Here is a 26,462-nt window from a genome sequence, read left to right on the forward strand (position 1 = left end):
GGAAGGATAGAAAGAATGGAAAGAGCTCACAACGCGGGATCAAGGGAATAAAAGGAACCCCCGAGACACAAGATGTTTGCCCCGTGATCCGGACATTATGATGGGTCGATTTCAGCATCATGATTTTGCCCCATTGTCAGCAATATCAGGGAAATGAAACTACCAGGGGGAGCAGTCAACGGGCCGAAAGGAAGAGAGAGTGGCCACTGGGCAAGGCAGCAACCATTAGGGTTGGGTTCAGACACTCAGCGGGAAATGAGATCGTGAGGTGAAACACTGGACTGGGGATCAATTCGATCGTTCAATTCGATCAATGGATTCAAGTGCGGGCAATGATATATTGGCATTTAATTAAACTACTCCGGTCAGACCCACCCCGGAGATTTTGCTCGCAACGGCGACTTGGGTCCAGTTGGGACTCTAGACTGAGACTTATCAGCCTAAGCACTAACTTAAGCACTAAGCGCACTAAGCGGAACTGTCTCAGAATCTCCTCTTCGAGTTTCGACCCAGGGGGAGCTCTCGATTGTCTGATGCTTCTGGATTGACGTTCACATTCAGAAATTCACGGTCCACCCCAAGAGACATGTTCTCCTGAAATTGTGCTTGGCGTCAAACGACTGGTCACTGCTTGAGAGAGGAAAAAATTCTGGACAATTTCGGAGCATCTGGCAAGTGGGTCGGTCCATCCCGTTCTGGCCTCGCATCATTTAGGATCCCCCCTGGGGCTACAGCACAACGTCGAATTATGGAAAAGAAGAATTTATATTTCGCATCGCAGTTGTGGATCACATGTGCACTCCGCCTACTTGGAATCCCACATCACCTCATTCAATCTCAGCAGAGCATCCGCACTGGCCTTCTTGGCAGCCATAAATTCCTCCCGGTTGTCCGCTCCTCTGGGTCCGAGCAAAGCATCCGAGAAGCTCAGATCAATGAGGATTTTGAGCTCTTCGTACGTGAAGGGTTCTCCGTTTCCAGCGGCCAGCGCTTTCTCTCCATGGGCAGCAAAGGATTCCTTCTCTTCCTTGGCGTAGTCTAGGGCTTTCTCGGCGCCCTCGAGGAACCAGTCCAGGAACTTGGCGCTGCGCGGGAGCGCGACCACCTCGTGGTGCTCTTCGTGGGGGCTGGTGGTTCCGTCATGAGCCGGGTCCTGCGTCGGACTGATGATAATGTTCTTTAGGTTCTGTTGCAGGACGAGGACGTCCAATTGAAGGCGCAAGGCTCCATTCTCGTTCATAGCGCCGATCAAACCGGTGTTCGCCACAAAAGTCTGGTCGATGAAGCGAGCAAGCCCAGAGGTAATGAACCATCTCTCAGATGATCCGAGGTAAGTGGATATGTTACTGTCGAAGCCGATCAGATCACCATTCAACTCCAGAATCGTAGGTGATGCAGCAGTGGGCTGATTCATCAGAATATGCCACCAGTGAGTGTTGGTGCTGGGAGATGGCGTCGTAGGCTCAGAAGCGCGCGAGTTCCGAGGATTGGGCCCTGCCATCGTCTTCTTGAGCATATGGATGACGCCACACCGACAATCGATGTGGAGAGCGAACAGAGCGGTGTACGCCAATTCGCGCAGTGACCCAAGAGTGTTGTCGAAGATAGTCGCCGTTTCTTGGCTTAAGGGCAGATATATCGGCTGACTGACACCATCGACCTTGGACTTCATTGCCCCGATCAAGGTCCAACGACGGTTAGGAGGCCCGGTTTCCGGGCGTCGAGCTTCCGAGGTCGGGATGATTTGGCGCAGCTGGGCCAGGTGACTCGCAAACCATTGCTGTATCTCAGTCAGTATACAAGAGAACTAAGTGTGGCCGACTGAGCACACGAACCATGCTATTGTAAAGAAGCGACAGAGCCACCACGGTCTTGGGGTCTGATACGATGTCATAAGGCTCTAACGGGACCTCGGAGGTCAGCTGGAGAAGCAGCTCGATTTCCTATATTTCGTCAGCACGACTCATACTAAAATCATGCACGAAACCATACCTTATCGACAAGTGCCCATTTATCATTTGTTTCGTTTCTCCAGAGCTCAGCAACGACATCATGAACGTCTCCAGCCTCAGCAAAGCCTGCAGCGGCCTTGAGCCGGGGCTCTCCCTTGTCTCGGGGAGATTTCTTGGTCACAATTGCTGACATTGAAATTAATAAGCTGTGCATGCATCACGATCGTTAAGGTTTCTCACATTTGTACCATCCACAACACTTGTCGTAGTAAGTCACGATCTGAGTAAGAAGCAGCTGTGTGAAGGCTTGATCAGGAGGGATACTGGATAGCATCTTGCTAAAGTCCTGAATGATCGACATGAGCTTGACCGCTCCCTAAAACGTAGTCAGTATCAGGCCTCGGAATGTCCATGCCAGAAAATGTACCTTGAAGATGGGCCGAGGCGAGACGGTGGACCATTGGGGGTCTTCTGTGAATGCATCGGGCGAGACAATTGTGAGAGTGCAGAGGTCTGTAACCGTATCATCGAGTTGAGGCAAGAATACGTTGACCAAGAAGTCATCCAGGAAGGAGGTCAATGTGGTCATCGCGAGATCCGAATCCACCGGTACGATCTCCTTCAACCGTTGAATGAAAGAAAGAGAGGGTGGCAGCACGAGGCTGATATTGAATACACTCGGTTCAATGAGGATCTTGTGACCAGTACCCGAGTTGCCTTGCCTAGCATCGGAGGTATCGGTCACCGCAAATTTCTGATTGGACTTAGTCACTAAGCCCGGCACAGATGACCTGAGAATCTCGTCCAGTTCAGACTGCTCGGCTTGGATTTCTGTGGTTTGATCTGTTTCCGACAGCTTGAACATTTTCTGCGATCGATTAGTATTCCGCAGTCGTCATTGTGGCTCTCCTCGCATACCTTGTTCTTGTCTCGCATGCCCGTGTACATTTGACGCCTAGCGTCGCCTTCATCCCTCGGTCGGTACTCTCCATCAGTAGCCAAGTAGTCATGCAAGAGCGAGCGAATCTACACAGGTGTCGTTAGAAAATAAAAGCATTGCCGCAGTGTGATCTCCTACCTCGCTCTGGTAAAGCTTCCAAAGCTCCTTGAACCCACCAGCAAGCGTGTTGCTCTTCGGGATGCCCTCTCGTGCTACAATGGCTGCGATCACGTCATGGACGACACGGTGGCCCTCAGCAATGGACTCAAATTTGGCATACAATGTCCACAAGAACTCAGTCAGCACGTGACCACGCTTCTCGATGGTCTTCGATGCCACGCCGCTTCTGCTGTCTTGGGCTGCGAAGCCACGGGTAGACAACTCAGGGTAACGTGCGTCGATTTCGGCATTCGTCTTGTCCACAACGGAGAACAATTCGACGGGGAGCCTCTGCTCGATCCGATCGACCGCGATGTCAAGGTTACCCATCTTGTTGAGCGCTTCGATAAGTAACTGGATGTAGTAGAATGTGTCGGCTTCTGGATTCCGAGATGCATCCTCCACCATCGGGTTAGAGGCATCCAGCTTGGCCAAGAAGTTGTAGACCGGACGTTCCCAGGCGTTGTTACCAGACCAGCTGGTTGCATTGACACCGTTGCCCTCTCCCTCGGCAGTTGGGGGTTTCCATCGATTGGCGCAGTAAGGAGATTTCAGGTACAGATGATCATGCAGCTCTTCAATCAAGATATCCGTCAAAGAAGCCTCCTGGCTACCGAAGTACGCGCGAATATCCGCCAGCGCCCCGATGTTCTCGAGTTCAGAGCGACGCAACAACCGTAGCGCGTCATGCAACACTTCAACGGCGGCAAGGAAACGCTTATCGGAGATGCGGGACTCCAGCTTCTCCGGCAGCGATTGGATCTCCTGGATCTGGCTGAAGAGCTGAATGATATCGTCGTATTTTTGCGAAGAGGTAGCCAGCCCTTTCAGTTCAGGCTTGGTGGACAACAAGCCTGATTTCGCTCCCTCAAGGGCGTTCTTCAGATTGCGCACTCGAGTCTGTGAAGTCTGGATACTGGTCTGGATCTTATGGTATGTACCGATAGAACTGTTGAAGCCCTGATGGTGTTCTAGCGAGCGGTATCAGCGAAAAGGTGTCCAGAACCATCATCAGATCCCACTCCCAACAAGTCCCACTCACCATTAACGACCGACTTCAGAGTCCGCTGTATCTGGTCATGGATCTCCAAGAACTCCGGTTCGCGCTCAGCCTTGCCCAACGTGCTCGTGTCCATCAACTGTAGGGCCACCTGCACCGGAATGCAGCTCTCAGAAGCCACGAAGTCCCATTCCCGTTGTACCATCTGCAACACATCTGCCAATTCGCAAAGAAGTCAGCCACAACTGGTATTTCCCAAGCAATCCGACAACAACGGGAGATAGCTCTCTTCCCCTCCAGAACAATAGCGTTATCGCACCTTCAATAGCCTGAGAGCCTCCTCCCTGCGCCCCCGCGCGTCCAGCAGTGTTCATTACCCTATGCTCTCGCTCCCGTTCCCGTTCGCGGCTGCTGCTACTTCCCAACCAACTCGTCTCTCCACGCGCTCGACCGTCTCGAGAGCCCAATGTCGCCCTCTCTGCATCACCCTCCCTGGTTCTGGACCGCGACGACGAATGCTCCGGGTCGCGGTCCCATCGGTCACGGCGTCGCTCCGGTGATTGGGCCGGCGACAAGGACGACTGCGACGCCTCCGGGTAGAAGCCACCATAGCCTCCAGGCCGGAGATCGCGGCCCCCTGATGCACCGCTGCTACCTCCGGCGCCACCACCGCTTCCTCCTCCTCCTCCCCCTCCTCCTCTATATCCATTCATCCCCAAGCTGTTGCTCCCGTTGCTGCCGTTGCTGCCGTACCCGCCATCACCGCGATCGTAGCGGCTGGTGTCGGAGTATCCGTATCCGTTCGCGTAGGGGCTTCGGCCGCTCATGCCAGGTCACTTGTACGTGTAATCGGAGATCTCTCGATTCGATAATGGATAGGTATTCGGGAGGAGCGATTCGCGCTTCTCTGTGGTGGAAAGTGTGTGCAAGAAAATGTGGTCAGTCGGTCGGCTGGAATCCGCCCTCGATCTCGACCTCCGTAAGTCTGATCTGAGCACTGACGTAGTGGAATTAAACAGGAGGTGACAGTGACAGAAGCATGGCCGGGTTTTGGTGGAAAGCGTGGAGCGATATCGGAGGTCACGAGTGTCCAGGACCACAAGGTAATCTAGAAACGAGAGGCTTTCGTGGTTAGATCGGGTTGCGACAGGTCGTAGTTAAGGGATGTGGGATAAGATTGTTGTAGACAATCGGAGCTGCATGTGGAAACACCCGATTCCGCGAGGTGTCGCTTGGCCGGCCGTTTCTCCACATTCCGCCCAACTCCTCCGGCCTACTGGCCTTCCGTCCACGGTACAGCATCTTTTTTTTTCTCACTCGAGAAAGGGTCCCTGAAGCCTTCAACTCTCTTAAAGTATATTGTATTCCTAGACTAGACGAGCAAATGGCCCTATGATCCCATTTCCGGGAAGATTACAGCGCATTGTGGAGCACAACTTGAAACTCGACAATAATGCTAAGTGTTGATCTAGGTATAATGCATTGGCCCCAGGCTCTACAAGAGGTTCATGGTATAAACAGGAGCTAACAGGCTCATTTGGAAATCGCCTTGGTTTCCCGCTGAAGCCAACCCCGGGTGTATTCGTCGTTCTCGAAGAACTTGTGTGTCTTTTCCCAGACCTCAGCATGGTAATCGTTCACCCACTTCAGCTCGGCATCAGTGAGAAGAGAGGGATCAATCAGATTTTGACCGATAGGAGCCATCGTGACGTGCTCGAAGCCCAACCAAGGCTTGTCACCGAACTTGTGCGTCGTCTGCACTTCGCGTGCCATGATGATATCTAAGGCATCGTCAGCTACCTGTACCTTATTTGCATTTGTGTATAGGCTTACTCTCAATACGGATACCAAACTTTCCATCTTCGTAGAAGCCGGGTTCTGCTTTGGTCAGCGTCTAGAATGCTCCAGGTGAAAGGTCTAACCTACCGTCGGAGATGACGTTGCCAGGAGCGATGGGGACTTCAGTGTACTGCACGCGCGTGCCAATGCCAATGGGTCCTTCGTGCACGTTCTAACACAGAGTTAGCAAAGCAGAACTTCAGGGAGACTTCTTGACACTCACCAGGTAAGAACCGACTCCATGACCAGTTCCATGCAGGTAATCGAGACCCTCCTTCCATAGGTGCTGTCGCGCCAGAGCATCAAGCGCAAAGCCACTGGTGCCCTTGGGGAATACAGCAGTGTCGATTGAGATAAGACCCTTCAGCACAAGAGTGAATGCCTTCTTCTCAAGCTCTGTGGGCTTGCCGAAATGGAATGTACGGGTCACATCAGTTGTTCCATCTAGGTACTGAGCTCCGGAGTCACAGAGGTAAATGGCGGTAGGGTCAATGATGGCGCAGCTTCCCTTCTCGGGCTTGTAGTGGATGACGGCACCATTAGGACCCGTGGAGGAGATAGTGTCAAACGACAGGCCAGCAAACAGATCGTGCTTGGATCGGATCTGCTCCAGCTTGTCTGCAGCATCCACTTCATCCAGAGTTGTCTTCTTATTGACCAGCTCGTTCTCGAGCCAGGCCAGGTACTCCGACAAGGCTGCACCATCACGGATGTGACAAGCCCGCATGCCTGCGAGCTCAACTTCATTTTTGACCGCCTTGGCATCGCCAATAGGGCTACGGACCTCCTCAACCTGCTCCTCGCCTCCAAGGCTAAGGCTCAGAGCCCAAGAAGCCCTGTTGGATACAAGGAACTTAGAAGACGCACCCTCGGCTTGCTGCTTCCGAGCCTCGCTTAGGGCTTTGGCATCCGCAAAGATCGAGTCATAAGGCTTGATCACGACGTCTTGACCAAGGTGGGCCTTCACCTCTGGCGTAAGCTTATCATCATCAACGTAGATGTCAACAGTGGTGGGGGTAACGATAGCGTATGAGAAGAACACGGGGTTGTAGGGAATACTAGAAACGGGTCATTTAGCTCAGGACCGGGTGCAGAATGACGTCGTGGCAAAAGCTGGGTGTGCGAAACTTACTCAGTGCCACGAAGGTTGAACAGCCAAGCAATTTCATCCAACATTGCTATCGTTCGTTAGTCAATACGAATGTAGAGGGCCAATGTAGCCCGCCAGGTGAAGACCCACAGATAACGAAGCCAGCAGCCTTCTTGTTCTCCAATTCCTTGCGCAGATCCTGGATCTTCTCCTGGAAGCTCTTGCCAGCATACTTCTCCGGGTGAACAGTCACCTTCTCCCTCGGAGGAGCAGGTTTGTCATTCTTCCAGACCAAGTCAACAAGATTCTGCTCGACGCCAACAAGGGACGATCCCTTCTTCTTCAGAGTCTCTGAAAGACTACGGGCGCCAGCTGAGAGCAGTTAGCTTAAGGATACTTGCTGGCCGCAAAGCGTACTACCTCACTTACAGGCTGTAATCAAAGCTGGGTCGACACCAACCACCTTGCCACCCTCGGCCTGCTCCGTGGTCCTAGATCAAAACTTAGCTTCAGAGGCAGAATAGCCATTGTCATTTAACCTCCATACCATTCTTGCCAGGTTGGGACACCCTCAACGCCCCGCTTCAGCAGCGCCCAGTTGCTGTCAAGCTGCTTGGCAGCCTGGTTGAAGTAACGGCCGTCTGTGGACAATGCTGCCTTGGACAAGGAGATGATGGCCGTTCCAGCCGAGCCGGAGAAACCTGAGATGAACTCTATCGAGCGGAATGTGAGTTATATGATTATCGATCCGGCGCCGTAGACAAGAGTCGCGGAAAGGGCAAAAGGTTGGTATTCTAACCTCGACGGCCGTCGCATGGCGCAATGTATTCCGACTGGTGACTATCTTCCGAAGGAACGACTTAATGATGAATGAGAATCTTGATGTCAACGGATACTGAGAGTTTATTGGGTTTCATACTATATACATCCACCTTGTGCTCTTGCATCAACTGCCGTAGCTTGGCCAGGCGCTCGGAGGTGTTCACGGTCTCCATCTCGATGATGAAGCGCGGGGCGGAGCTGGAAAAGGGCCTCAAAACGGGAAGGGGTAACTTGCGAGCCGATTGGAAAGCTGATATCCAAGAAAGGCGGATTGGAGGGTGCGAAAAAAGCATCTACTGGCGAGTATTTGCAAAGGACAGCTGCAAGTGTCCGGGGGAGAAGGTGGGATTCAAACGAGCCGGGGTTGCACAAAGCACGCAAGGCCCGTGATTAAAGGTAGCGAGGGAAGGTGGGGGGGAAGAGAAAGGGAAGGGAAAGATACAACGGTCGTGTGCACAAGAGCGAGCGAGAGTGGAGGATACTAGCTGTTGACTTAGTATTCTATTCGATAAGGTGAGTTGAATGGTGGTGGTGAGTACGTAAGGGAAGTCCAGTTCTCCGTAGGAGCTCCGATGGCAGATTAAAGTGGAACCCTTTGCCGGCCTTCCTTTGCCGACTGTGGAAGTGGGTAACTGTAACTGCCACGAGAGATCGGTATCGTCGTTACCGGACGGTAACTTTCTTTTTTTCAATTTCAACCTGATTTCTTACCTATACAAGTCGTACCCCTCAAAAGCACGAAGATGACTATGCTGACATTGTCGCAAACTCAACCATTGTAGGTTTTTGGGATTGGAACAAATGGGGTTGAAATTTGGTGATGAACCGCATTCTTTGACCCAGCGTTGCTGAAGCGATCATGGGCCGTTGGTTGGGAATCAAACAACGTCCTGCAGATGTTAGCCCAGCTGGTCACATGCTTCTCTCAATATCATCCCTCCCCCCGACAACAATTGGAACCTTGAATGCCCTGATCGTCATCATCCAGAGCTAACCATTCTTCATCTGGTCGGTTTACTTACTAGAACCACTGATTACGGTAGCCTTCCCCTCCATCCCACTTCTCACCGCCTGACCTTTCGGTAATAGTGTTATCAGCACGTGACACCCCTTAAATATCGATAGCTATCGCTCATCATCTACTATCTATATTCTTCTTTCCTCTCGCAAGGAGGCCCTCAGTGTTGCGGCCATGTCTGGGGATATTCCAGGTCAAGCCTCGGATGTGCACCTGCTCATCAATGAGGCAAAGGCAGTAAGTCGCGTTGTCTTTCCAAGCCAATTGAGGGATCGAGGGCTGAAAGTCATTCCTGGTTCTAGCTAGTGTCGCAGCTCTATGATCCGGCAAATACTGGCAACCCCGCCAAGATTAAGGCGATCCAAGAGCACCTGCAGAGTCTTCAAAAAGGTCCTCAAGCATGGTTAATTGCAAATCACCTTCTCGCTGAGGACAACACTGACCTGAGATTCTTTGGAGCTCTGACTTTCACTGTAAAAATAAATCAGGATTGGTGCGTGTCCTCATAGCTACCTTCATTGTGCGAGACCTGTTGACTCTGGCCGTAGGCAACACCTGAGCACAGAAGAAGCCCAGGAGCTACTAGGACGGCTGATTGATCATTATGTTATGTTGGTCAATGGAGGCGAGCGTTCTCTAGTCGTACGAAAACTAGCTTCCAGCCTAGCGACCATCTTCCTGAAACCCAACGCTCCCTGGACACGGGCTCTCTGCAACCTAGCGGCTTCCTTAGCAGATAGCAAGTATGTCTCGGAGGAACACTGCAAGGATGTCGACCTGAGAAATAGCGTGCTCCCCGCGTTGTCTGAGGGCCAGGTAACCTCCTTGCTCTATTTCTCTAATACTCTTGGGGAGGAGATACACAAGTGGAGCTCCGAAGCCCGTCGCAATCGAGATGATCACCCAGTTTCTGAAAATATCAAGGATGCTTTTGTACTTGTCGACGTCGTTCTTGGTCACATACTGCAGCAAGTTGCATCGGGGGCTCACTTGCCTGAGGATAGTTTGGGGGATGAAGCCATTAATTCCTACCAGGTGAGTTCAGTTGTCTTCTGTACTGCTGTCTCGTCTAACGGTTGGTGTAATAGACATGGATGTCCGTCCGAAGCGCATTTCAGCTACGTGACACGATACCTGTATCAGAACTCGCTCCCACTACGACCTACGTGATTCAATGCATGAGGATTCCGGTTTTGTCGAAGACTGCGACCCAAGTCGTGGTCGAGTTGATAGATTGGCGGGACACAATCTTCACCCCAGGTCATATTAGCGCCATCTTGGACTATATTGTTTGTGACTATGGTACTGCGCATATCGCTTCATTGATGGAAGGCGATTTCGAGGATGAGAATTTAACCTTCTTGGAGCTTCTCCTGGCATACTCAACACTACAGCAACGGGATCTGCTAACGAAAGCATTGGATCCGCAACATGAAAAAGTACTCGCTCTGCTACACACACTTTTCAAAGCGCCAGGCTATGCATCAGTGGATGATTCGGCTTCTCCTTTAGTTCTTGAGTGGTGGACTGAGGTTGCAGATGATCTTCAGGAAATATATGTGGATTCGGAAGATCAAACGGGGCTTGGGCCTGCGAAACACAACCTTGCTCGTGCAGCACTGGATTGTTTCGAGAAGCTCAAGTACCCCAGTCCAGCAGAGTTGCAAGACTGGAGCGACGATGAACGCAGTGAGTTCGGGGCTTTTCGGCGGGACGTCTGTGACTTTCTTCTAGCGATATATCCAATGCTGGGTGTAGAACTGGTTCAGGTCTTTCAAGAGCGAGCGAGATCGTCACTTCAACGGCAGGATTGGCGAACGTTCGAGGCCTCCATCTTCTGCGTTGCTCAGCTCTCCGAGGCTGTCGATGAGAACCAACACGCTGATGAATGCCTCAATTCAATATTCTTCTGTGATGAATTCGCAACCTTATGTGAGGGAAACGGAGTGGTCATCCCAGACAAACCACGTCAAACGTTGGTGGATATGCTCGGAAAATATCAGTCGTACTTTGAGCGCACACATGCTCTGCTTCCCCGGGTGCTAACGTTTCTCTTTGCGTCCCTTGAAGTTGGTCCCTGCGCGTCAGCAGCGTCCAAGTCGATCGCATATCTCTGCAAGTCATGTCGCAATGCTCTTACGCTGGAACTGCCTGCCTTCATTGGGCAATTTGAGCAATTCCGCTTCAAACCCACAGCCACGGCTCACACTATGGAGAAAGTGCTGGAGGGCATCGCTGCGATCATACAAACCGTACCCGAGGATGGCGCAAAAGCCCAATACCTCGAGAAAATTCTTCGGATCTTCCATGAGCAGGCAACCGCAGCCCGTGAAGAAGCTGCCAATGGGCTCATTGAGCAAGCACAGGGCCGTGCCCAGCTCGTGCTCCGATGCGTTGCCAGCGTTGGCAAGGGTCTCCGAACCGATGGTGAGATTAATTTAGACTCTCACGAAGATAAGGAAGCAGAGGCTTACCCGCCAACTTTCTGGAATATGGGCGATGGGGCTGTTGTACAGAACCTCATCATGCAGTCCATGCAGCTCCTCATGACTGGTTTCCCTGTGGATGTGGCGATCATCGAAGCTACCTGCGACATACTCAAAGCCGGCTACACTGAAAGGACGGGCCCCTATGTGTTCCCCCCGATGATGACTGTAAACTTTGTGAAGAGCATCCCCCTGGGTAGTGCGGGTACTGATATGGTCATGGGCACTGCCTCAGCCTTTCTTGCATCTCACAGCTCCCATCCACAACGAATTCGTGATGAGACCGTTGCGTTGATCGTCCACGTTTACGAGACATTCTGCTGGATGCATGAGAAACCAGAGTGCTACGATCCCGAGGTCGCCAACAGCGGGATCGATTTTCTGACGCGCTTGCTTCCGAAATACCACCCTTTCCTCTTCGCGCTCACCTCCACACCGCAGGAACCCGGCCAGACGGCTACTCAGCCGCGACCAACTGTTCTGAACGCTATCTTGAACTTCACACTGATCTCACTGCAAGGTCCCGAACCCCTTCCGCTCCGCTCCGCCTCGCAATTCTGGGTGAGCGTGTTGAACCTCCCCGGTGATGCCCCACCCATTCAGAATGCCATCCGTGAATGTCTGCCTACCCTCTGTCGCATTTTGATAACACAATTCGCCGGCAGATGTGCCCGATCGGATCTCGAGCACCTATGCGAGGTGCTTCGCAAAGTCATTTTCAAGCAACAGGGTGCGGCTCGGCCGCATCTCACTGCGGCGTTGGCCGAACTGGACGAGACCGTACCATCCGTCACACCAGAAGAACGACAACGCTTCCTTGCGTCTTTGCTGGCCGCAAGGGGCGCCAGAGCACAGACCAGTCAGTTGGTACGCTCGTTCTGGGTCAAGTGCCGGGGTGACTCGTTCAATTACGTCGGATAGGGATTGTAGGATAGTCTGAACAGTTTCAAACATTAACTATCGGACTCGCGGTCCATTCAGAACAGGGTTAGGTGCCAAGCAAATCGTAGAGACTCTAGGATGTCGCAATACCATTGTAATAATATGTATATCATGCAGGAAAAAATGCGAATGGGGGGTCTAATGTGTGATGCAAAGAACGAATGAAAATTGTCGGCGATTTTGAAGTCTCAGAGGTGGGCTATCTGGAACAAGCTCTTGAATTCTTGGTGGTTAGATGGCTGTACTATCTGAGTTCTCAAGGTGGGCCAACTCGCTTGGTAAATTGCCTCGGATCACATGGGCTGGATTACTCAGGAACGCCGATAAAAATGATACTCCCCTTAAGTGTCCGACCGCAGCAGCCTACAGTTTAAGATCTCCGCTGAGGCCATGTTCAGTGCTACCGGTACATCTTGGGTGTTATTTTTCATGTCACTAGTGGAACAAGCCAGAATTGTCTGCCTCAGGCATCACTGCAGCACTGTGGAATTCGCCTCCAAGCGGGGCGATCGGCTGGTGGCGGACCACTGTGATTGCCTCCGCCACTGAGGCGGTGCGTCCCAACTCAACTGGGCCTGAAATTGGGAGTATGGTAAACAAACAAATATGTAGCCGAGGACTCCATCGAGCAGTGGCCAGGGCGGAAAGATAAGGCCCTATTTTTAGGACTCTGCCATTATGGCCTACTACCATGTGTGGCTGTATACTGTGAGTTGTATGCATCTGTCCACCAACTGGTGATTTGCTGTCCTGCAAAATCTCCAATCACTTCACTTCTACCCCCTGCCTGCACTGCACTGCACTGCACAATGCATCGAGTCTCAGGATTTCCAATGCCAGCCATGCAAATCATCATCTGAATCGGGTGGACAGGGGGATCATTATCCAATGACGCGACGTCATGCCCTACGAGACTGCCGATAATCCCCCCTTTTATTGTGGGCTTGGTCAGTGCTCTCAACGCCCTCGTGTTTCGGCTTAGACGCGATGGTGGATCTGGCGCCTGGGGAGCAGCAGCATGGACAACATAATAAGAAGTCGTCGCCATGTCTCCTCCGCCGCGTCGCCCTGACCCTGCATCCTGACCACTTCCCACCATGCCGGTGATCGCCAACACCCCCGAAGCACTCATCGCCCGCACCGATTCCTGCGACCCGGAGACAACATGTCAAGGGTTGACCAACAGCGGCAAGCCATGCCGGCGCGCACTCGGCGATCCAACCGACCGATACTGCTGGCAGCATAAGGACCAAGCCGCCACCGAATCGCCAGGGACCAGCACGCCGTCCGCCATGAACCCCAACAAGCCGCGGACGAGCATCGACACCCTGCTGGACCGGATCGGGATCCTCAACATCAACGACGGGGCGTCGGAGAAATGGCGACCGTCGCGCCCCACCACCAGCAACAAACCCCAGAAGAGACAGAAGAAACGCACCATCTGCTGCTGCTTCGAGGTGATCGAGGAGGAGGAGATCCGGCCGCCCAGGCCCGTCTCCGCGCGGCCGCCCTCCCAAGCGGCTGCCCCGGGCGCCGTCCCGCAGGCCAACCTACTCTCCCCCAACAGCCAAATTCCCACGCGGCCATCCGCGCACACCTCCTCCCACTACTCTTCCACCTCGTCCGGGATCCCAGAATCCTGGATCCCCGCCGACCTCAGCGCGGAGGCGACCTCGACGCTGGCCTCCGAGCTCGACAAGCCGATCTCCGAACGCGACGAACCGGGCTACATCTACATGTTCTGGCTGACGCCGGAGGAGACCACAGGGAATGGGGGAGGAGCGCGCGGTCCGCCGCCGGCCGAGGTCGCCAGCTCGCTGTTGCCACACCACCACAAGTCGAGCGGCGGCGGCGCGCGTGACCGCGCCGTCAGCGACGCGATCCGCACGGCGCGGGATCTCCGGGCGTTGACCTCGGCGCCCAGCGCCACCAGCCCCGGCACGATTCGGCTGAAGATCGGGCGGGCCAACAACGTCCAGCGCCGGATGAACGAATGGTCGCGCCAGTGCGGCCACCACGTCACCCTGATCCGGTACTACCCTTACACGCCGTCGACGCCGCAGCCGTCCCCGGCGCGGGTTGGTGGGGGGACTGTGCACGACAACGACGCCCTCGAGCCGGGCCGGAAGGTACCCTTCGTCCACCGCGTCGAGCGGCTGATCCACCTGGAGCTGGGGGATGTGCGGATCCGCGACATGGGCAAGTGTCCGGAGTGCGGGCGGGAGCATAAGGAATGGTTCGAGGTGACGGCGGAGAAGAGCTCGCTGAAGCGGGTGGATGACTGCATCCGGCGCTGGGTGAAATGGGCGGAGATGCAGGAGAAGCAGAGCCGGTAAGGGCAGGCCAGCCCGTAGCTGTCACGGCGGTATACGTGAGTCTGCAGCGTGAACCAGCCTTATCATTATCGTCATTACCATGATACCCCGACACGCACCCATAGAACCGAAACCTAGCATACAGTACACCTCGCTAAGCAGCGCAACCTGATATCGATATCTGTTCAAGACACAAGCATCCCACAATAGCAAGCATCAATTTTCCATCGCATCGCAAGCAGTCGTAGACTCCATACTCCAGTCACCCCCATCCCCAACCCCACATTTTTACTCTCAACCTTCAACCCTCAACCTAACCCTTAACCCTCCCGTCCCCCTCCCCCCTGTTTCCCCTCCCCCTGATCCCCCTCCGCACCGCTCCAAACCCCCAAGCCAAACACTTCTACAGACTCCCCCCTCAAAACCCTTCCCACGACCCTCCCCAGCACAACCACCGCCCACCCAAACCCCCAAACGCCCACCCCCAAACACCCCGTCCCCAACAACACAGGCCCCATCACCAGCATTGCAAAACCCGCGAACACCGCCCCCGCAATGAAGGCCGCCACCAGCACGCCGCCCAGGAACAGGCACACGGGGATGCCGGAGCAGAGCACCTGCGCGGCCAGGAAGCTGGCGAGCACCGGGTGGGCGAGGATGAGGTGTGTGAGGCGGGAGAGGGGTGCTTTTGCTTGGGTAGCATCTGTAGGAGTGGGAGTAGCAGTAGGAGTAGCTGTAGTGATGTTCTTGGTGTCGTCGGTGGTGTCATCGGTGGTGTCAGAGGTAAACAGATAGTGATGCTTGTGGCAGGCAATGTGATTGTCATGGTGACGCTGACGCTTATGGCAGTCAATACTATTGTCCTCGAGAGAATTCATGATGAGCTGTTGCTGTTCGAGGAGGGCGTTGTGGTGCAAGATTGTGGCGTCCTTAGCTGGCTGTTGCTTCTGCTGCTTTTGGCCTTGTTCTTCGGTGGGATGCTCTGAGCGTCCAGCTTCTGGTTCTGGTTCTTCGGACGCGAATTGCGAGGGGATCATGGGGTCGATTTCTGCCATTTTGGGGGTGTGGTTCAAGTGTTTTTTCCTCCACTGAGGATAATGTTTTTGATGGAGTTGTGTCTGAGGTTGAGTCTGAGGATGTTGACCGTCAGATCTGAATCAGAGTCATGAGAATTGTACAAACGACAGAACAGCTCAGCTAACGTAAGAAACGTTGATTTAGGGGAGGAGCAGTTCTTCCTGAATATTATGCCTACCAAAGTAATCCCGACTGAGGCAGTAACTACCGCATCGATTGCCCTGCGGACCGGACCTTGCACTAACTCAACAACCCCCGCGGGAACTACTGCCCGTACCCACGAATCACAACAATCACAGCCCCTACACAAAACAGTGATCGACTGTATTCGTAATTCCGTCACATACTGTACACCGTACACAACGGTAAATCACATGACCGTCACGGGGAGTAACCTCCCTACCCCCGATCACGGATGGCGAAAAACCACTCATCTGTTAAGGTTCGGGTGATCAGGGATCCTCCCCTTACAACAAGATTCGAGAAGCACACTCGCGCATCTGTCGCCGATAAGATCCGGTTTCCCAGTCCGTGGATTCGATTCTTCCCAATTGACAGAAATCGAGTACGAGAATTGCATGTCACCTGCCTCGGACACCCAAGGTTGCTCGGAAGGTCGTCAGAGTGGAAGGCGAAAAACATTGCCAACAGGTGAAGAGACTGAAAGTGAGCTGTTCCGCGGAAATCGCCGCGGTTGCAACAATGGGCCGACTGACGATGGGGACCCATTCACCAAATATTGGGGCCTTGAATGGATCAGACACGGCCCCACTCTTGCAGTCTAACTTCCTCACCGGGGAAAGCTTCGATGGGTCTTTACGTGGACACTGGACAGTATTCGAAGAAGATGCTCATCATTGCTCGTATGGATTGGAATGTACAGTGAGAACGGGTAGGAAGAAAAATATCTAATGCTAAAAGCCGACTAGCTGTCCCAACTTTTTATCTCTCAAAACGCCCGCGCGATGGTAGAAGAAAAGAAAACAGGACATGTACAAGCGACACCGCTTACCAACCGCGCTTGGCCAGCTTGTCGGCCTCAGGCAGATGCGCAACATTGATACCGACCATGGCCTCGCCCAGACCCTCGCTCACCTCAGCCAGGACCTTGGGGTCCTTGAAGTGAGTCACGGCCTGGACAATCGCCTTGGCGCGCTTCTTGGCATCACCGGACTTGAAGATGCCAGAGCCGACGAAGACACCGTCGCAGCCCAGCTGCATCATGAGCGCCGCGTCGGCGGGCGTGGCAACACCACCGGCGGCGAAGTTGACCACGGGGAGACGGCCCTTCTCGGCGGTCTCGCGCAGAAGCTCGTACGGGACCTCCAGCTGGCGGGCGTAGGCGCGGAGCTCGGGCTCGGGATCGGCAGAGGACTGCAGGATGGCGCGAGCACGAGCAATGTCGGCGTTGACGGTGCGCATGTGCTTGACAGCCTCCACAACATCACCGGTACCAGCCTCACCCTTTGTACGGATCATAGCGGCGCCTTCGGCGATACGGCGGAGAGCCTCGCCCAGGTTACGGCAACCGCAGACGAAGGGGACCTTGAAGCCGTGCTTGGTAACGTGGTAGACATCGTCGGCGGGGGTAAGGACCTCGGATTCGTCAATGTAGTCGACGCCAATGGCTTCGAGGATCTAACAGCATGACATGTTAGCGTCAATCTAGAGAGATAACACTGGCAACTGCTCATACCTGGCACTCGACGAAGTGGCCAATACGGGCCTTGGCCATCACAGGAATGGTGACAGCCTCCATGATCTCCTTGATCATACCCGGGTCGGACATACGCGCCACACCACCCTGGGCTCTAATGTCGGCGGGAACACGCTCGAGGGCCATGACAGCGGCGGCGCCAGCCTCTTCGGCAATGCGAGCCTATGCAACTCTCATTAGCATTGACAGGATTGATCGAGCTTCCCAGAGTAAATTATACCTGCTCCGCATTGACGACGTCCATGATCACACCACCCTTCAACATCTGAGCCAAACCGGCCTTGACAGTGAAGCTGTCGGTAGCACCGTTCTGTTGAGCAACCATTGTGATAGGAATTGAGGGGGGAGATTGGCGAAATTGCTGCGGGAAGGAAGATAAGCTTGGATATGGACAGATGGAAGGAAAAAGAAAAGAAAGTCACCGAGGGACCAAGGTTAAATATGAACGGAAGGAAGAGAGTTACCTGGAGAGACTGGCCAGACTTGCGAGTGAGTCAACGAGGATTGAACTGATTATCTCAGCGTCGCCGCCGAGAACACCCACCTGGCACTCCCACTTCACGCCCGGACTAAGGTTGAGGACCTCATCCTTGGGAAAACAGTGCCTCCTACACCAATGACTGCGAGGGTTCCGAGTTTACCCCTCGTTGTGCTTCCCCGCCGGCGACTGAGAGGCTAGTGGGGAGTTGTTCAGCCCACTTCCACTGGTTTTCTGCCCCTCATCAGTGGCAGGGCGGAACTACGAACCAATCATTGCGTCTCCGTGCCTCTGAGCCTTCCCTTGACATTTTCTAACTTGCCACTAAACTCGGAATGGCGCTTCGCCCCTCCGTTTAGCTTTCCGCGGGCTTTGGTAGCCGCGTACTCGTATCGTCACTTTTCGCTCGTAAGATATCCCTACTGTTCGGTCTGATCAGCATCGGTAATACAAATACAGCTTCTGCCTCAGGCGTCAACTCGAGGTCTGGATTACTGGTGGCTTGAACTATGAATATACCGAGGAGATTAAGCCACTCACATATTGAACTACATTCAATTCCTGTACACTGTGAGATAGGACGGACATTAAAAGCTTTCTTCTGTCTACTCAAGCAATTCGGACTATATGCTTGCCCCCATCCAAAATATCTTCTCCTCTAATCATCCTCTCCAGTACACAACCACCCCGAACCGACCCCAGTGACGTCAGCCCACTCCCTCCCTTACTCCGCATCTCCAACTCCAACACCACCAGCACCTCCCCCCTTCTACAAACATCTCTCCTCAACCTCACCCACCCAACTTGTAAACCTCCTCACACAATCCAGCACATTAAGCCACAAGCCCTCACAACCCTCCATCCCACCGATTCCAAAACCAAACCGAAAACCAAACCCAACAACCACCCAGAAAACAATGACATTCCTCCTCTCACGCACAACGACCACCCTCGTCGGCACCACCCTCGGCCTCGGCCTCACCTTCACCCTCCACCCTCTCTCGCCCTTCCGCGCCGCGCCCCTCCAATGCCAATACTCCGCCCCCTCCGCCGCCGGCACCTCCGAAACCAACTGGACCATCCCGTCATCAGACCCCACGCTCCTCAAACAAGGCCGCACGGGCCCGATCCTCACGGCCTCGAACATGCGGCAGGTGAGCTTGGGCAGCGTGCTGGGGCTGGTGGTGGGCGTGGGGCTGCGAGCGTTCTCGCGCGTGCTGGTCGTGTTGATTGGGATGGGGATTGTGGCTGTTGAGGTATTTCCCCTTTCCCCACCCCCCCACCCTCTTTTAGGCCTGTCTCGCAAGGGGGGCTAGCCCTTGGGTAGTACGTGGAGTTTTGGCTAACTGTTCGACAGTGGGCCGCGGCCAAGGGGTACAATATCCTGCCCATCAATACGGTCCAGAAATACGTGAAGCGGGTGGATTTGCAGGGCGCGGTGTCGAAGCATATCCCCTTTAAGTTGAGCTTTGGGGTGACGATGGGGTTGGCTGCTTTTGCGCAGTTTTAAATTTGATTGTTGTTGTGGTGGTGGTGGTGGTGAGGTGGTGTGTTAGGGGGTTGAGAAGAACGGTTTATGTAGAATAAATAAAATGAGGGCGGACTTATTCAACTTAACAAACTTCCTCCAATCACATTATATAGATTCAAGATTTTTGTTTCTGTCTTATACAGGGTATCATTATTGCGACGAGTCGAGCCCCAGGAAATACATTCCCATGGTGCTCATTCTTGAGCACTTCTGCTACAAACCAGGGCTGGCTCAAGCCAGAACCAAATCCTCCAAAACGCCCTCCATCTCCTCCCGCGCCAACGGCACACCCAGGATCTCCATCCCGCTCGCATCCATCCGGGACGTGATCATCTGGTGATCGTGGAACTCCTTGAGCAACGTCCGGAACATCATCTCGGAACTCGCGATGAACTCCTCGGCCGCCTTCTGGTAGAGGGCGCGGAACTCGATCCCGGCGGCGGCGGCGTCCTCCCCCCGCGCACCACCACCGCCACCTTCCTCCCCCTCGTCGTCCGACAGATGGCCCTCATCCGACAGGGACAGAAGCTCCGTCAGCAGCAGCTGGTACAGGTTGCGCGCGTTCTCGGGCAGACTCTTTAGGACGAATTCCACGCCCTCCTTGCCGCCGACGCGCTGGCCCTTGCGGCCGAGCAGGGCGCTGACCTCCTCCACCACATCGAATTCCGCGTCGAAGGGGGCAAAGGTCGTGCAGTCGTGGAACACGAAGTTGAACTGGTCGCGGAGACTCAGGTCCCACATGAGGAGCACATTGGGCGTGTCGGCCGTGGCGAGGAGGTTGATCTGCGGGGTGGCGGCCAAGCGGGCGAGGAGGGCTTGGTTCGTGGCGCGGCGGAGGGAAGGGGCATCGATAGAGTTGATGAGCACCGTGATGGGGGCACTATCGGCATCGCGGGCGTTCAAGCTGGACTGCAGCAGTTCCAGGACCTCTTGCGGCTGCGAGCCCATCTTCGACGGGATGTCTGCGCCCAGCACTGCTGTGACGATCGTCGCGAAGATGGACCGTATCGAGACGCCTGGCGTGTGGCCGTTGACAATAACAACGGAGGGGGGTGAGGTCGTGGTGGTGTCGTCGTCCTCATTGTCGTGGGAGTGGCGGCGGTATTGCCAGTCGGCGAATTCCCGTAGCAATCGACGCTTGGATCCGTAGCCGTACAGGCAGATGTTGAACCCCTGGTCGAACTCAAAGTCCCATTGGGGGAACGACCGGCAATGCAGGTCCAGCAACAGGGCCTTTTCCTCCTGGAACGGATCCACCCACTGCGCCATCTTCTCGAAATACTCCTCGTGTGTCAGGAGGTTCACCTTGCTGAGATTGCTATTCGACGTCCGCGGCGGTCCCGCCCGGTTCTGGAAGAAGTAGCGCTCGTGCGCCGGGAGCTCGCCCTCGGGCGTGGGAGAGCGTTTGTTCTTTGCGCCCTTTGGTCGTCCGGCTCGACGTTTCGGGGTCGGTGCTGCTGCATCCCCGGCTGCTGGCTGCTCGGATCCTACCTCGACGGATGGTATCACTCCATCTCCATTGGTTGCTGAGGTTGCTGGCGTTGGTCCCTGAAGGGCCGTCTCATCATCGTCCTGTAGGATTTCCTGCGCGAGGCGATCAGCGCCATCCCAGATCTCATCGTCGTCTTGTTCCAGCAGCAGGCGCGCGCTCTTCTTCTTTGCGGACCGGTCGGCATTTCGAGCTTTGGACGGGGTGTCAGGCGCAGAGGTCTGTCTCGTGGGCGTCGAGAACAGAGCTTTCGCCTTGTTCTTGTGCGTGGGAGTCTTCAATCCCGAGGCTTTCAGGGTAGCTGGAGTGTCCGCGGTCGGCTTCTTGGGAGTCGACTTGATTTTCTTCGCTGGAGTGCCTTCAGGGGTTTTTTCGCTGGCCGCATACCCGTTCACGGCGCCATTGGTCGGTGCATCGGTCGTCCTCGGCCTCTTCGGCGTCGAGACAGGACGCGCTTCGTCCGTATCTGGTTGCTTGCGTTTCATTTTAGTTAACTTGGTTGGGGAAGGTAAGCGGAATTGGGTCGGTGAAGAAATACCATCCAGACAACAACACGGAACAATCCCCAGGTTTAACGAAGAACAAGAGGAAAAAAAACAATATGACGCAAGGGGTTCCACCGAGTAAGCTCCAAGCAGCACAGCTTTCTCTTCTCTCTTCACAAGGAACTGAGGAATGCTTTCCCGTACGGTTCAACCCTCGTGGCTTTGGCTCTCTCTGGGCGCGTCTTCGAAGCACAACCGATAGGACCGAGAGTTTTTCCGACTCCGCGATATCGGAAGCGGCATTTCATCGCCGCGCATCGCATCACTGCGGGACCGGCCCTGGGAGTTTCACTCGCCGATATAATTCACGCAGCAAAGAGAGAGAGAGAGCTTCTGTCCGTCGTCCCAATTGACAACTCTCGTCGTGGTTGTTTGGCAGTGGTCTCGCGCGTCCATCTCGCCTACGCAGGAGCTAGCTGGAAGCTTCTGATAAGCCCGTGAGTCATTTTGTTTACCATTCGCACTGAGTCATTTTCGGGGCCGTCTACTGCAGGTGCCTCCGTGTATATCTACCCAATCTCCCAGACCACGTACCCTGGGGGTCATGAGGACCAAACCTTTCACAACTATATCAATTGCGTGTTTTCTTTCTACAGTTAGTGGTGGGACCCTAACTAAATCCTCACTTTTTCCAGCCCAGGAAGCCCCCTTTCAATGGCTATTCCCGCGCAATCGGCGGCCACCACCATGGCTACCTTCACCCGCATGGTGAAGGGCCAGGTGCGCCATTACTCCGCACCCCTGGACATGGCCATTCCCGCCTCCAAGCAGAAGTACATCCCTTCGTCCGGGTCCTACCCCAAGGGGTTCTCCGTCTCGGGGACTCACGTCGGCGTCAAGGCCTCCAACACCAAGTTCCCGGACCTGGCCCTCATCTCCTCCGAGACCCCCTGTACCGCGGCCGCGGTCTTCACCACCAACAAGTTCCAGGCCGCCCCCGTACAAGTCAGCCGCAATATCCTGCAGACCCGGCAAGGCCAGGGCATCCGGTCGGTGGTGATCAACTCTGGGTGCGCCAACGCGGTGACCGGCAAGGGCGGACTGGAGGATGCGACCAACATGGGCGCCAAGGTGGATGAATGCCACGGCCTCAGCGGGGAGGAACCCAGCACACTGGTGATGAGCACCGGCGTGATCGGACAGCGGTGCGTATTCCCCAAGCAGAACCACAACACCACTTTTCCGTCCTAAAATCAATACCTAACTCTCTTTCCCCTCAAAAAACAGCCTCCCGATCTCTAAGATCCTCTCCAAGATCCCCACCGCGCACTCGACCCTCTCCTCGACGCACGACAGCTGGCTCAGCACGGCGCGCGCGATCTGCACAACCGACACCTTCCCGAAGCTCCTATCCACAACCTTCACGCTGCCCAGCTCGCCGGGCCGCGCCTACAGCCTGGCCGGCATGACCAAGGGCGCAGGGATGATCCACCCGAACATGGCGACCCTGCTGGGCGTGCTGTGCACAGACGCGCCCATCACCGCGGACGCGCTCTCCGCGCTCCTGAAACATGCCGTCTCACGGTCCTTCAACGCCATCTCCGTGGACGGCGACACGAGCACGAACGACACGATCGCGATCCTGGCCAACGGCGCCGCCGGCGGCGCCCCCGTGACTAACAGTCAGAACTCGGACGACTACAGCGCGATGCAGACCGTCCTCACGCAATTCACGCAGTCGCTGTCGCAGCTGGTCGTGCGGGACGGCGAGGGCGCCACCAAGTTCGTGACGGTGCGCGTGCAGAACTCGCCGGACTACGACTCGGCCAAGCTGATCGCCAGCACCATCGCGCGCTCCCCGCTCGTCAAGACCGCCCTGTACGGCCGCGACGCCAACTGGGGCCGCATCCTCTGCGCCGTGGGCTACACCCAGAACGTGAAAGACGGCGTCGTCGTGCCCGACCGCACCAGCGTCAGCTTCCGGCCCGTCGACGGCAGCCCCGAGCTCAAGCTGCTGGTCAACGGCGAGCCCGAGCAGGTTGACGAGGCCCGCGCCGCCGTCATCCTCCAGGAGGAGGACCTTGAGATCGTCGTCGATCTCGGCGGCGGTGCGCTCGGCCCCCAGGGCGCCGGCGGCGAGGAGGCCGTCTACTGGTTCTGTGATTTCAGCCACGAGTATGTCACCATCAACGGTGATTATCGGACTTGATTCCACAAATTCCTTTTCCGGTGTTTGTCACGTCTGATATGGGTGGAACGAGGCGATGTGGGTTCGCCGGATGTTTCTCTCCAAAAAAAAAAAGCGCAGTTAGAATGCTTGGATCAATTATTCTTTGTAATGCGAGCCTGAATATGAGTGACGGTCATTTGTCCACTTTTTCCGAATGCCACAACATCTTACCCGAGTAGCGCAAAATACTTAAAACTGAAGCTGAATGCTGCAACGCACAGCGAGCTTTTGCTAATCCTACAAGGATGAAGATCTAATCAATGGTTCCCACCCGAGTCACCCCAGATGCTCAATGCCCTTCCAATGCAATTTTCAGGTCTTTGATCGAATATGGTTACAGACCAGGTAGTGCTATGTACAACTGTGGCTTTTCAACTTTTCCCGCAGGGAGCAAGAGATAGCTGCCCTCAAAAAATAGGTGACTAGCCATACAGTCATCAAGAATTCAAACCATCCAGATTGCAAAGCCACAGCCGCACACTACCTGGTGAAAATAAAAAGAAGATATAAAAACATAAAAACCCACAATCCCTCTTCTCATACTTCATCAGAAAATGTCCCTAAGCCTCCTTGCTTAGTTACCGGGGACGAGGCCACGGAGGCCGGCGCCAATGTCGCCCTCACGGGCGGCAATCTCAAAGTATCCGTAAATGATGCTAAGGTTGGGTTAGCGACGGTTCAAACAATGCAAACAGGCTGTAAACTTACGTCACGGCAAGAAGGATACCGGTACCGCTGCCAAGAGCACCGAGAAGGTCGGAGGCAACGGAGAGAGCACCAATACAGGCACCACCGAAAGCAGCAGCGGTAGGGATGACACGCTTGAGCTCCTTGTACATGCTCTGCTCACGGTGACCGGCCATCACGAGACCCTGGTCCTTGAGCTGCTTGGCAACATCACGAGGAGCAGAGCCAGAAACCTCGATCCAGGTCTTGGAGAAGAGAGCACAGGCAACGAGCATGAAGGTGATGTAGACGGCAGTGTGAATGGGGTCCAGGAGAGCGTCCTTGAAGTTCAAAGGAGGGGACATGTAGTAGGCGATACCGGACGAGGCGTGGAGCTGAGCAGTTCCGTCACGGGGCTCCCAGACACCGAGAAGTCTCACGAGGAGGTTGTCAGAGAAGCGGGAGTAGAGCATCTGGCTGATCAGGAAGATGTTGGAGCACAGAGCGGACTGCAGCATGATGGGCATGTTGGAGGTGTAGAAGAGGCGGACGGGGTAGGATCCACGCATTCCACGCTGGCGGGAGGACTTGACGGGGATCTCGACACGGAAGCCCTGGAGGTAGATGACGGCGGCGAAGACCAGGAGAGTGGCCAGCAGGTTCATGATGTTGGGGAGGTTCTGGCGGTAGAAAGCCTCGCGCAGAGCACGCTGCTTGTCGGACCAGGTCAACAAAAGGTGGAAGAGAGCAATGATAGCACCCTCGAACTCGGGGCCACGGCCAGTGTTGATGGTCGTGGGGGAGAACGCCTTCCAAACGATGGACTCGCAGATGTTGGTCGCAATGAACAGAGAGATACCGCTTCCAAGACCGTATCCCTTCTGCAGAAGCTCGTCCAGAAGAATAACAACCAGACCAGCAACCACAAGCTGAACGATCAGGAGAACGCAGATACCAGCACCAAGGTCGCTGGGCTGGCCGTAGAGACCAGTGAGAACGTACACGCAGGCCTGGCCGAAGGACAGAATGATAGCGAAGAGCTTCTGGGCAGTCTGGTAGAGCTCGCGGTCGGTCTTGAGGTCAAGGTTGACATCGATGAGGTGGGTACCAGCGAGGAGCTGTGAATCCAGGTTGTAAGTATGCGATTGTCGATCATTGACGTGGCCGCAATCAGCTTACCTGGAAGACCATGCCGGAGGAGATGATAGGGGTGATACCCAGCTCCATCAGAGTACCACGGTTACTGGCCAACATCATACGAAGCCAGTAGAGAGGATCGGAAGTGTCAGAGGAGACAATACCATACAACGGCATTTGACTCATAACAAGGAAGATGAGCAGGGTGAGCTGCGGGCGATCTATTAGCTCGGACCATCTCGTCGATATTTTACAATGTGTCACATACACCAGTCCACATCAACTTCTGGTTGAAGGGCACCTTGGTCTCGGGGGCTGCCACCTCCGGAAGGAGGGGCGTGAAGGGCTTGATAAGATCGAGAAACCGAACTAGTATTAGATGTCAGCAATTGTTGAGCCATTGAGGAAGTTAATGGATCGCTGTCGCGAAGGTGAATGCGATCGCGTGCAGAACTCACGTCCACTCATTGTGACTGTCTTTCTCCCAAGATAACTGGGCTAAGACGGTACAAGAGAAAAGGGAAAAGGAAAGGAAAGCTGGAGGCGAGTACCAGCTGAAGGAATGGAGGGGAAGAAATACAAAAGAAGAAGGGAAGATGAGAAGAAATGATGGGGGGGGAGGGAAAGGAGAGAGGGAGAGGAAGCAATGATGAGGTTCGGGGAGCGGAGGAGGAGTTGGGAGGGAAGCGGGAGTCGCCTCGCTGGCCACTTTCACTCTCCAGCCACGCTAACCCGTTGAGGCCACTTGGTCGCTTCCACCACCGACCACGGCCGTTTTACCCCATCCAGGGTCCTTCCAGTCTACTCAGCTGGCACTACACTCACTACACTCACTTCACTCACAAAAAGTCACTGTATCTCCTCCAAATTACTAAGGATATTCTCTATCTACAGAATCCTGCAAGTTGCTATCTGCTTGCAGGAGTTGTATCCAATGGATTGTGATTCACTTGACATAAATGAAATTCGTAATCTATCTTTCAGCACGGGGTATTGTGTAGACCTTCCAGGTGCAGTTGCAAGGTATAATAGTACATAGCCTCAATCCTCCAAAATATCAAGAAACGAGCCAGCAGCTTCGTTTGCTTT

At 54.6% G+C, this 26,462-nt stretch overlaps 9 protein-coding genes across 9 annotated transcripts; 4 read left to right on the forward strand and 5 right to left on the reverse strand.

Moving 5' to 3' along the window:
* Window positions 1-805: 805 nt before the first annotated feature.
* ASPACDRAFT_55323 (uncharacterized protein) lies at window positions 806-7,975 on the reverse strand (the record flags this gene model as incomplete). The annotated part of the gene is made up of 21 exons (XM_020202979.1): window positions 806-1,780; window positions 1,836-1,943; window positions 1,993-2,138; window positions 2,193-2,328; window positions 2,380-2,766; window positions 2,871-2,978; window positions 3,031-4,022; window positions 4,094-4,267; window positions 4,371-4,429; window positions 4,478-4,873; window positions 5,486-5,487; window positions 5,672-5,832; window positions 5,885-5,929; window positions 5,978-6,062; window positions 6,114-6,948; window positions 7,023-7,068; window positions 7,131-7,352; window positions 7,410-7,471; window positions 7,528-7,693; window positions 7,780-7,839; window positions 7,900-7,975. 21 exons carry the CDS (start codon window positions 7,973-7,975, stop codon window positions 806-808), a joined length of 5,241 nt encoding a protein of 1,746 aa, XP_020051640.1.
* Window positions 7,976-8,988: 1,013 nt separating this feature from the next.
* On the forward strand, window positions 8,989-12,287 carry ASPACDRAFT_82142 (putative importin 13). The gene is made up of 4 exons (XM_020206033.1): window positions 8,989-9,057; window positions 9,123-9,313; window positions 9,369-9,855; window positions 9,909-12,287. Exons 1-4 carry the CDS (start codon window positions 8,995-8,997, stop codon window positions 12,225-12,227), a joined length of 3,060 nt encoding a protein of 1,019 aa, XP_020051641.1. The 5' UTR covers window positions 8,989-8,994; the 3' UTR covers window positions 12,228-12,287.
* Window positions 12,288-13,345: 1,058 nt separating this feature from the next.
* On the forward strand, window positions 13,346-14,584 carry ASPACDRAFT_36770 (uncharacterized protein; the record flags this gene model as incomplete). Its single annotated transcript, XM_020200240.1, has 1 exon — window positions 13,346-14,584. One exon carries the CDS (start codon window positions 13,346-13,348, stop codon window positions 14,582-14,584), a length of 1,239 nt encoding a protein of 412 aa, XP_020051642.1.
* Window positions 14,585-14,883: 299 nt separating this feature from the next.
* ASPACDRAFT_48052 (seipin co-factor family protein) lies at window positions 14,884-15,618 on the reverse strand (the record flags this gene model as incomplete). The annotated part of the gene is made up of 1 exon (XM_020202056.1): window positions 14,884-15,618. The coding sequence occupies one exon, from the start codon at window positions 15,616-15,618 to the stop codon at window positions 14,884-14,886; it is 735 nt and encodes a 244-aa protein (XP_020051643.1).
* An 861-nt stretch (window positions 15,619-16,479) lies between these two features.
* ASPACDRAFT_82144 (pyridoxal 5'-phosphate synthase subunit PdxS) lies at window positions 16,480-17,712 on the reverse strand. Its single transcript, XM_020206034.1, has 3 exons — window positions 17,578-17,712; window positions 17,337-17,519; window positions 16,480-17,278 (listed from the first exon to the last, which is right to left on the reverse strand). The coding sequence occupies exons 1-3, from the start codon at window positions 17,680-17,682 to the stop codon at window positions 16,649-16,651; spliced, it is 918 nt and encodes a 305-aa protein (XP_020051644.1). The 5' UTR covers window positions 17,683-17,712; the 3' UTR covers window positions 16,480-16,648.
* Window positions 17,713-18,743: 1,031 nt separating this feature from the next.
* On the forward strand, window positions 18,744-19,450 carry ASPACDRAFT_82145 (uncharacterized protein). The gene is made up of 2 exons (XM_020206035.1): window positions 18,744-19,091; window positions 19,193-19,450. The coding sequence occupies exons 1-2, from the start codon at window positions 18,753-18,755 to the stop codon at window positions 19,343-19,345; spliced, it is 492 nt and encodes a 163-aa protein (XP_020051645.1). The 5' UTR covers window positions 18,744-18,752; the 3' UTR covers window positions 19,346-19,450.
* A 33-nt stretch (window positions 19,451-19,483) lies between these two features.
* Window positions 19,484-21,545, reverse strand: ASPACDRAFT_1876681 (origin recognition complex subunit 2). Its single transcript, XM_020198084.1, has 2 exons — window positions 21,394-21,545; window positions 19,484-21,328 (listed from the first exon to the last, which is right to left on the reverse strand). Exons 1-2 carry the CDS (start codon window positions 21,394-21,396, stop codon window positions 19,598-19,600), a joined length of 1,734 nt encoding a protein of 577 aa, XP_020051646.1. The 5' UTR covers window positions 21,397-21,545; the 3' UTR covers window positions 19,484-19,597.
* Window positions 21,546-21,735: 190 nt separating this feature from the next.
* Window positions 21,736-23,705, forward strand: ASPACDRAFT_82146 (bifunctional ornithine acetyltransferase/N-acetylglutamate synthase). The gene is made up of 3 exons (XM_020206036.1): window positions 21,736-21,837; window positions 22,036-22,545; window positions 22,628-23,705. The coding sequence occupies exons 2-3, from the start codon at window positions 22,088-22,090 to the stop codon at window positions 23,547-23,549; spliced, it is 1,380 nt and encodes a 459-aa protein (XP_020051647.1). The 5' UTR covers window positions 21,736-21,837; window positions 22,036-22,087; the 3' UTR covers window positions 23,550-23,705.
* Window positions 23,653-25,992, reverse strand: ASPACDRAFT_1883634 (translocon subunit SEC61). Its single transcript, XM_020198339.1, has 5 exons — window positions 25,832-25,992; window positions 25,642-25,742; window positions 25,416-25,583; window positions 24,279-25,354; window positions 23,653-24,226 (listed from the first exon to the last, which is right to left on the reverse strand). Exons 1-5 carry the CDS (start codon window positions 25,839-25,841, stop codon window positions 24,145-24,147), a joined length of 1,437 nt encoding a protein of 478 aa, XP_020051648.1. The 5' UTR covers window positions 25,842-25,992; the 3' UTR covers window positions 23,653-24,144.
* Window positions 25,993-26,462: the final 470 nt, after the last annotated feature.

This window comes from Aspergillus aculeatus (genome assembly GCF_001890905.1).
Source record: "Aspergillus aculeatus ATCC 16872 unplaced genomic scaffold ASPACscaffold_21, whole genome shotgun sequence".
Taxonomy (NCBI): domain Eukaryota; kingdom Fungi; phylum Ascomycota; class Eurotiomycetes; order Eurotiales; family Aspergillaceae; genus Aspergillus; species Aspergillus aculeatus.

What these genes read in the sequence shown, in the direction of transcription:
- ASPACDRAFT_82145 (XM_020206035.1), top strand. Translation starts at nt 18,753, where the DNA reads ATGACATTCCTCCTCTCACGCACAACGACCACCCTCGTCGGCACCACC. An exon ending in TGGGGATTGTGGCTGTTGAG is followed by an intron (nt 19,092 to 19,192) that starts GTATTTCCCCTT and finishes ACTGTTCGACAG; the next exon opens with TGGGCCGCGGCCAAGGGGTA.
- ASPACDRAFT_1883634 (XM_020198339.1), bottom strand. An exon ending in CCTCCGGCATGGTCTTCCAG is followed by an intron (nt 25,355 to 25,415) that starts GTAAGCTGATTG and finishes CTGGATTCACAG; the next exon opens with CTCCTCGCTGGTACCCACCT. An exon ending in GGTATCCTTCTTGCCGTGAC is followed by an intron (nt 24,227 to 24,278) that starts GTAAGTTTACAG and finishes ACCCAACCTTAG; the next exon opens with CATCATTTACGGATACTTTG.
- ASPACDRAFT_82142 (XM_020206033.1), top strand. Translation starts at nt 8,995, where the DNA reads ATGTCTGGGGATATTCCAGGTCAAGCCTCGGATGTGCACCTGCTCATC. An exon ending in TCATCAATGAGGCAAAGGCA is followed by an intron (nt 9,058 to 9,122) that starts GTAAGTCGCGTT and finishes TCCTGGTTCTAG; the next exon opens with CTAGTGTCGCAGCTCTATGA. An exon ending in GTAAAAATAAATCAGGATTG is followed by an intron (nt 9,314 to 9,368) that starts GTGCGTGTCCTC and finishes CTCTGGCCGTAG; the next exon opens with GCAACACCTGAGCACAGAAG.
- ASPACDRAFT_82144 (XM_020206034.1), bottom strand. Translation starts at nt 17,682, where the DNA reads ATGGTTGCTCAACAGAACGGTGCTACCGACAGCTTCACTGTCAAGGCC. An exon ending in ACGTCGTCAATGCGGAGCAG is followed by an intron (nt 17,520 to 17,577) that starts GTATAATTTACT and finishes AGAGTTGCATAG; the next exon opens with GCTCGCATTGCCGAAGAGGC. An exon ending in GCCACTTCGTCGAGTGCCAG is followed by an intron (nt 17,279 to 17,336) that starts GTATGAGCAGTT and finishes TCATGCTGTTAG; the next exon opens with ATCCTCGAAGCCATTGGCGT.
- ASPACDRAFT_82146 (XM_020206036.1), top strand. Translation starts at nt 22,088, where the DNA reads ATGGCTACCTTCACCCGCATGGTGAAGGGCCAGGTGCGCCATTACTCC. An exon ending in ACCGGCGTGATCGGACAGCG is followed by an intron (nt 22,546 to 22,627) that starts GTGCGTATTCCC and finishes CTCAAAAAACAG; the next exon opens with CCTCCCGATCTCTAAGATCC.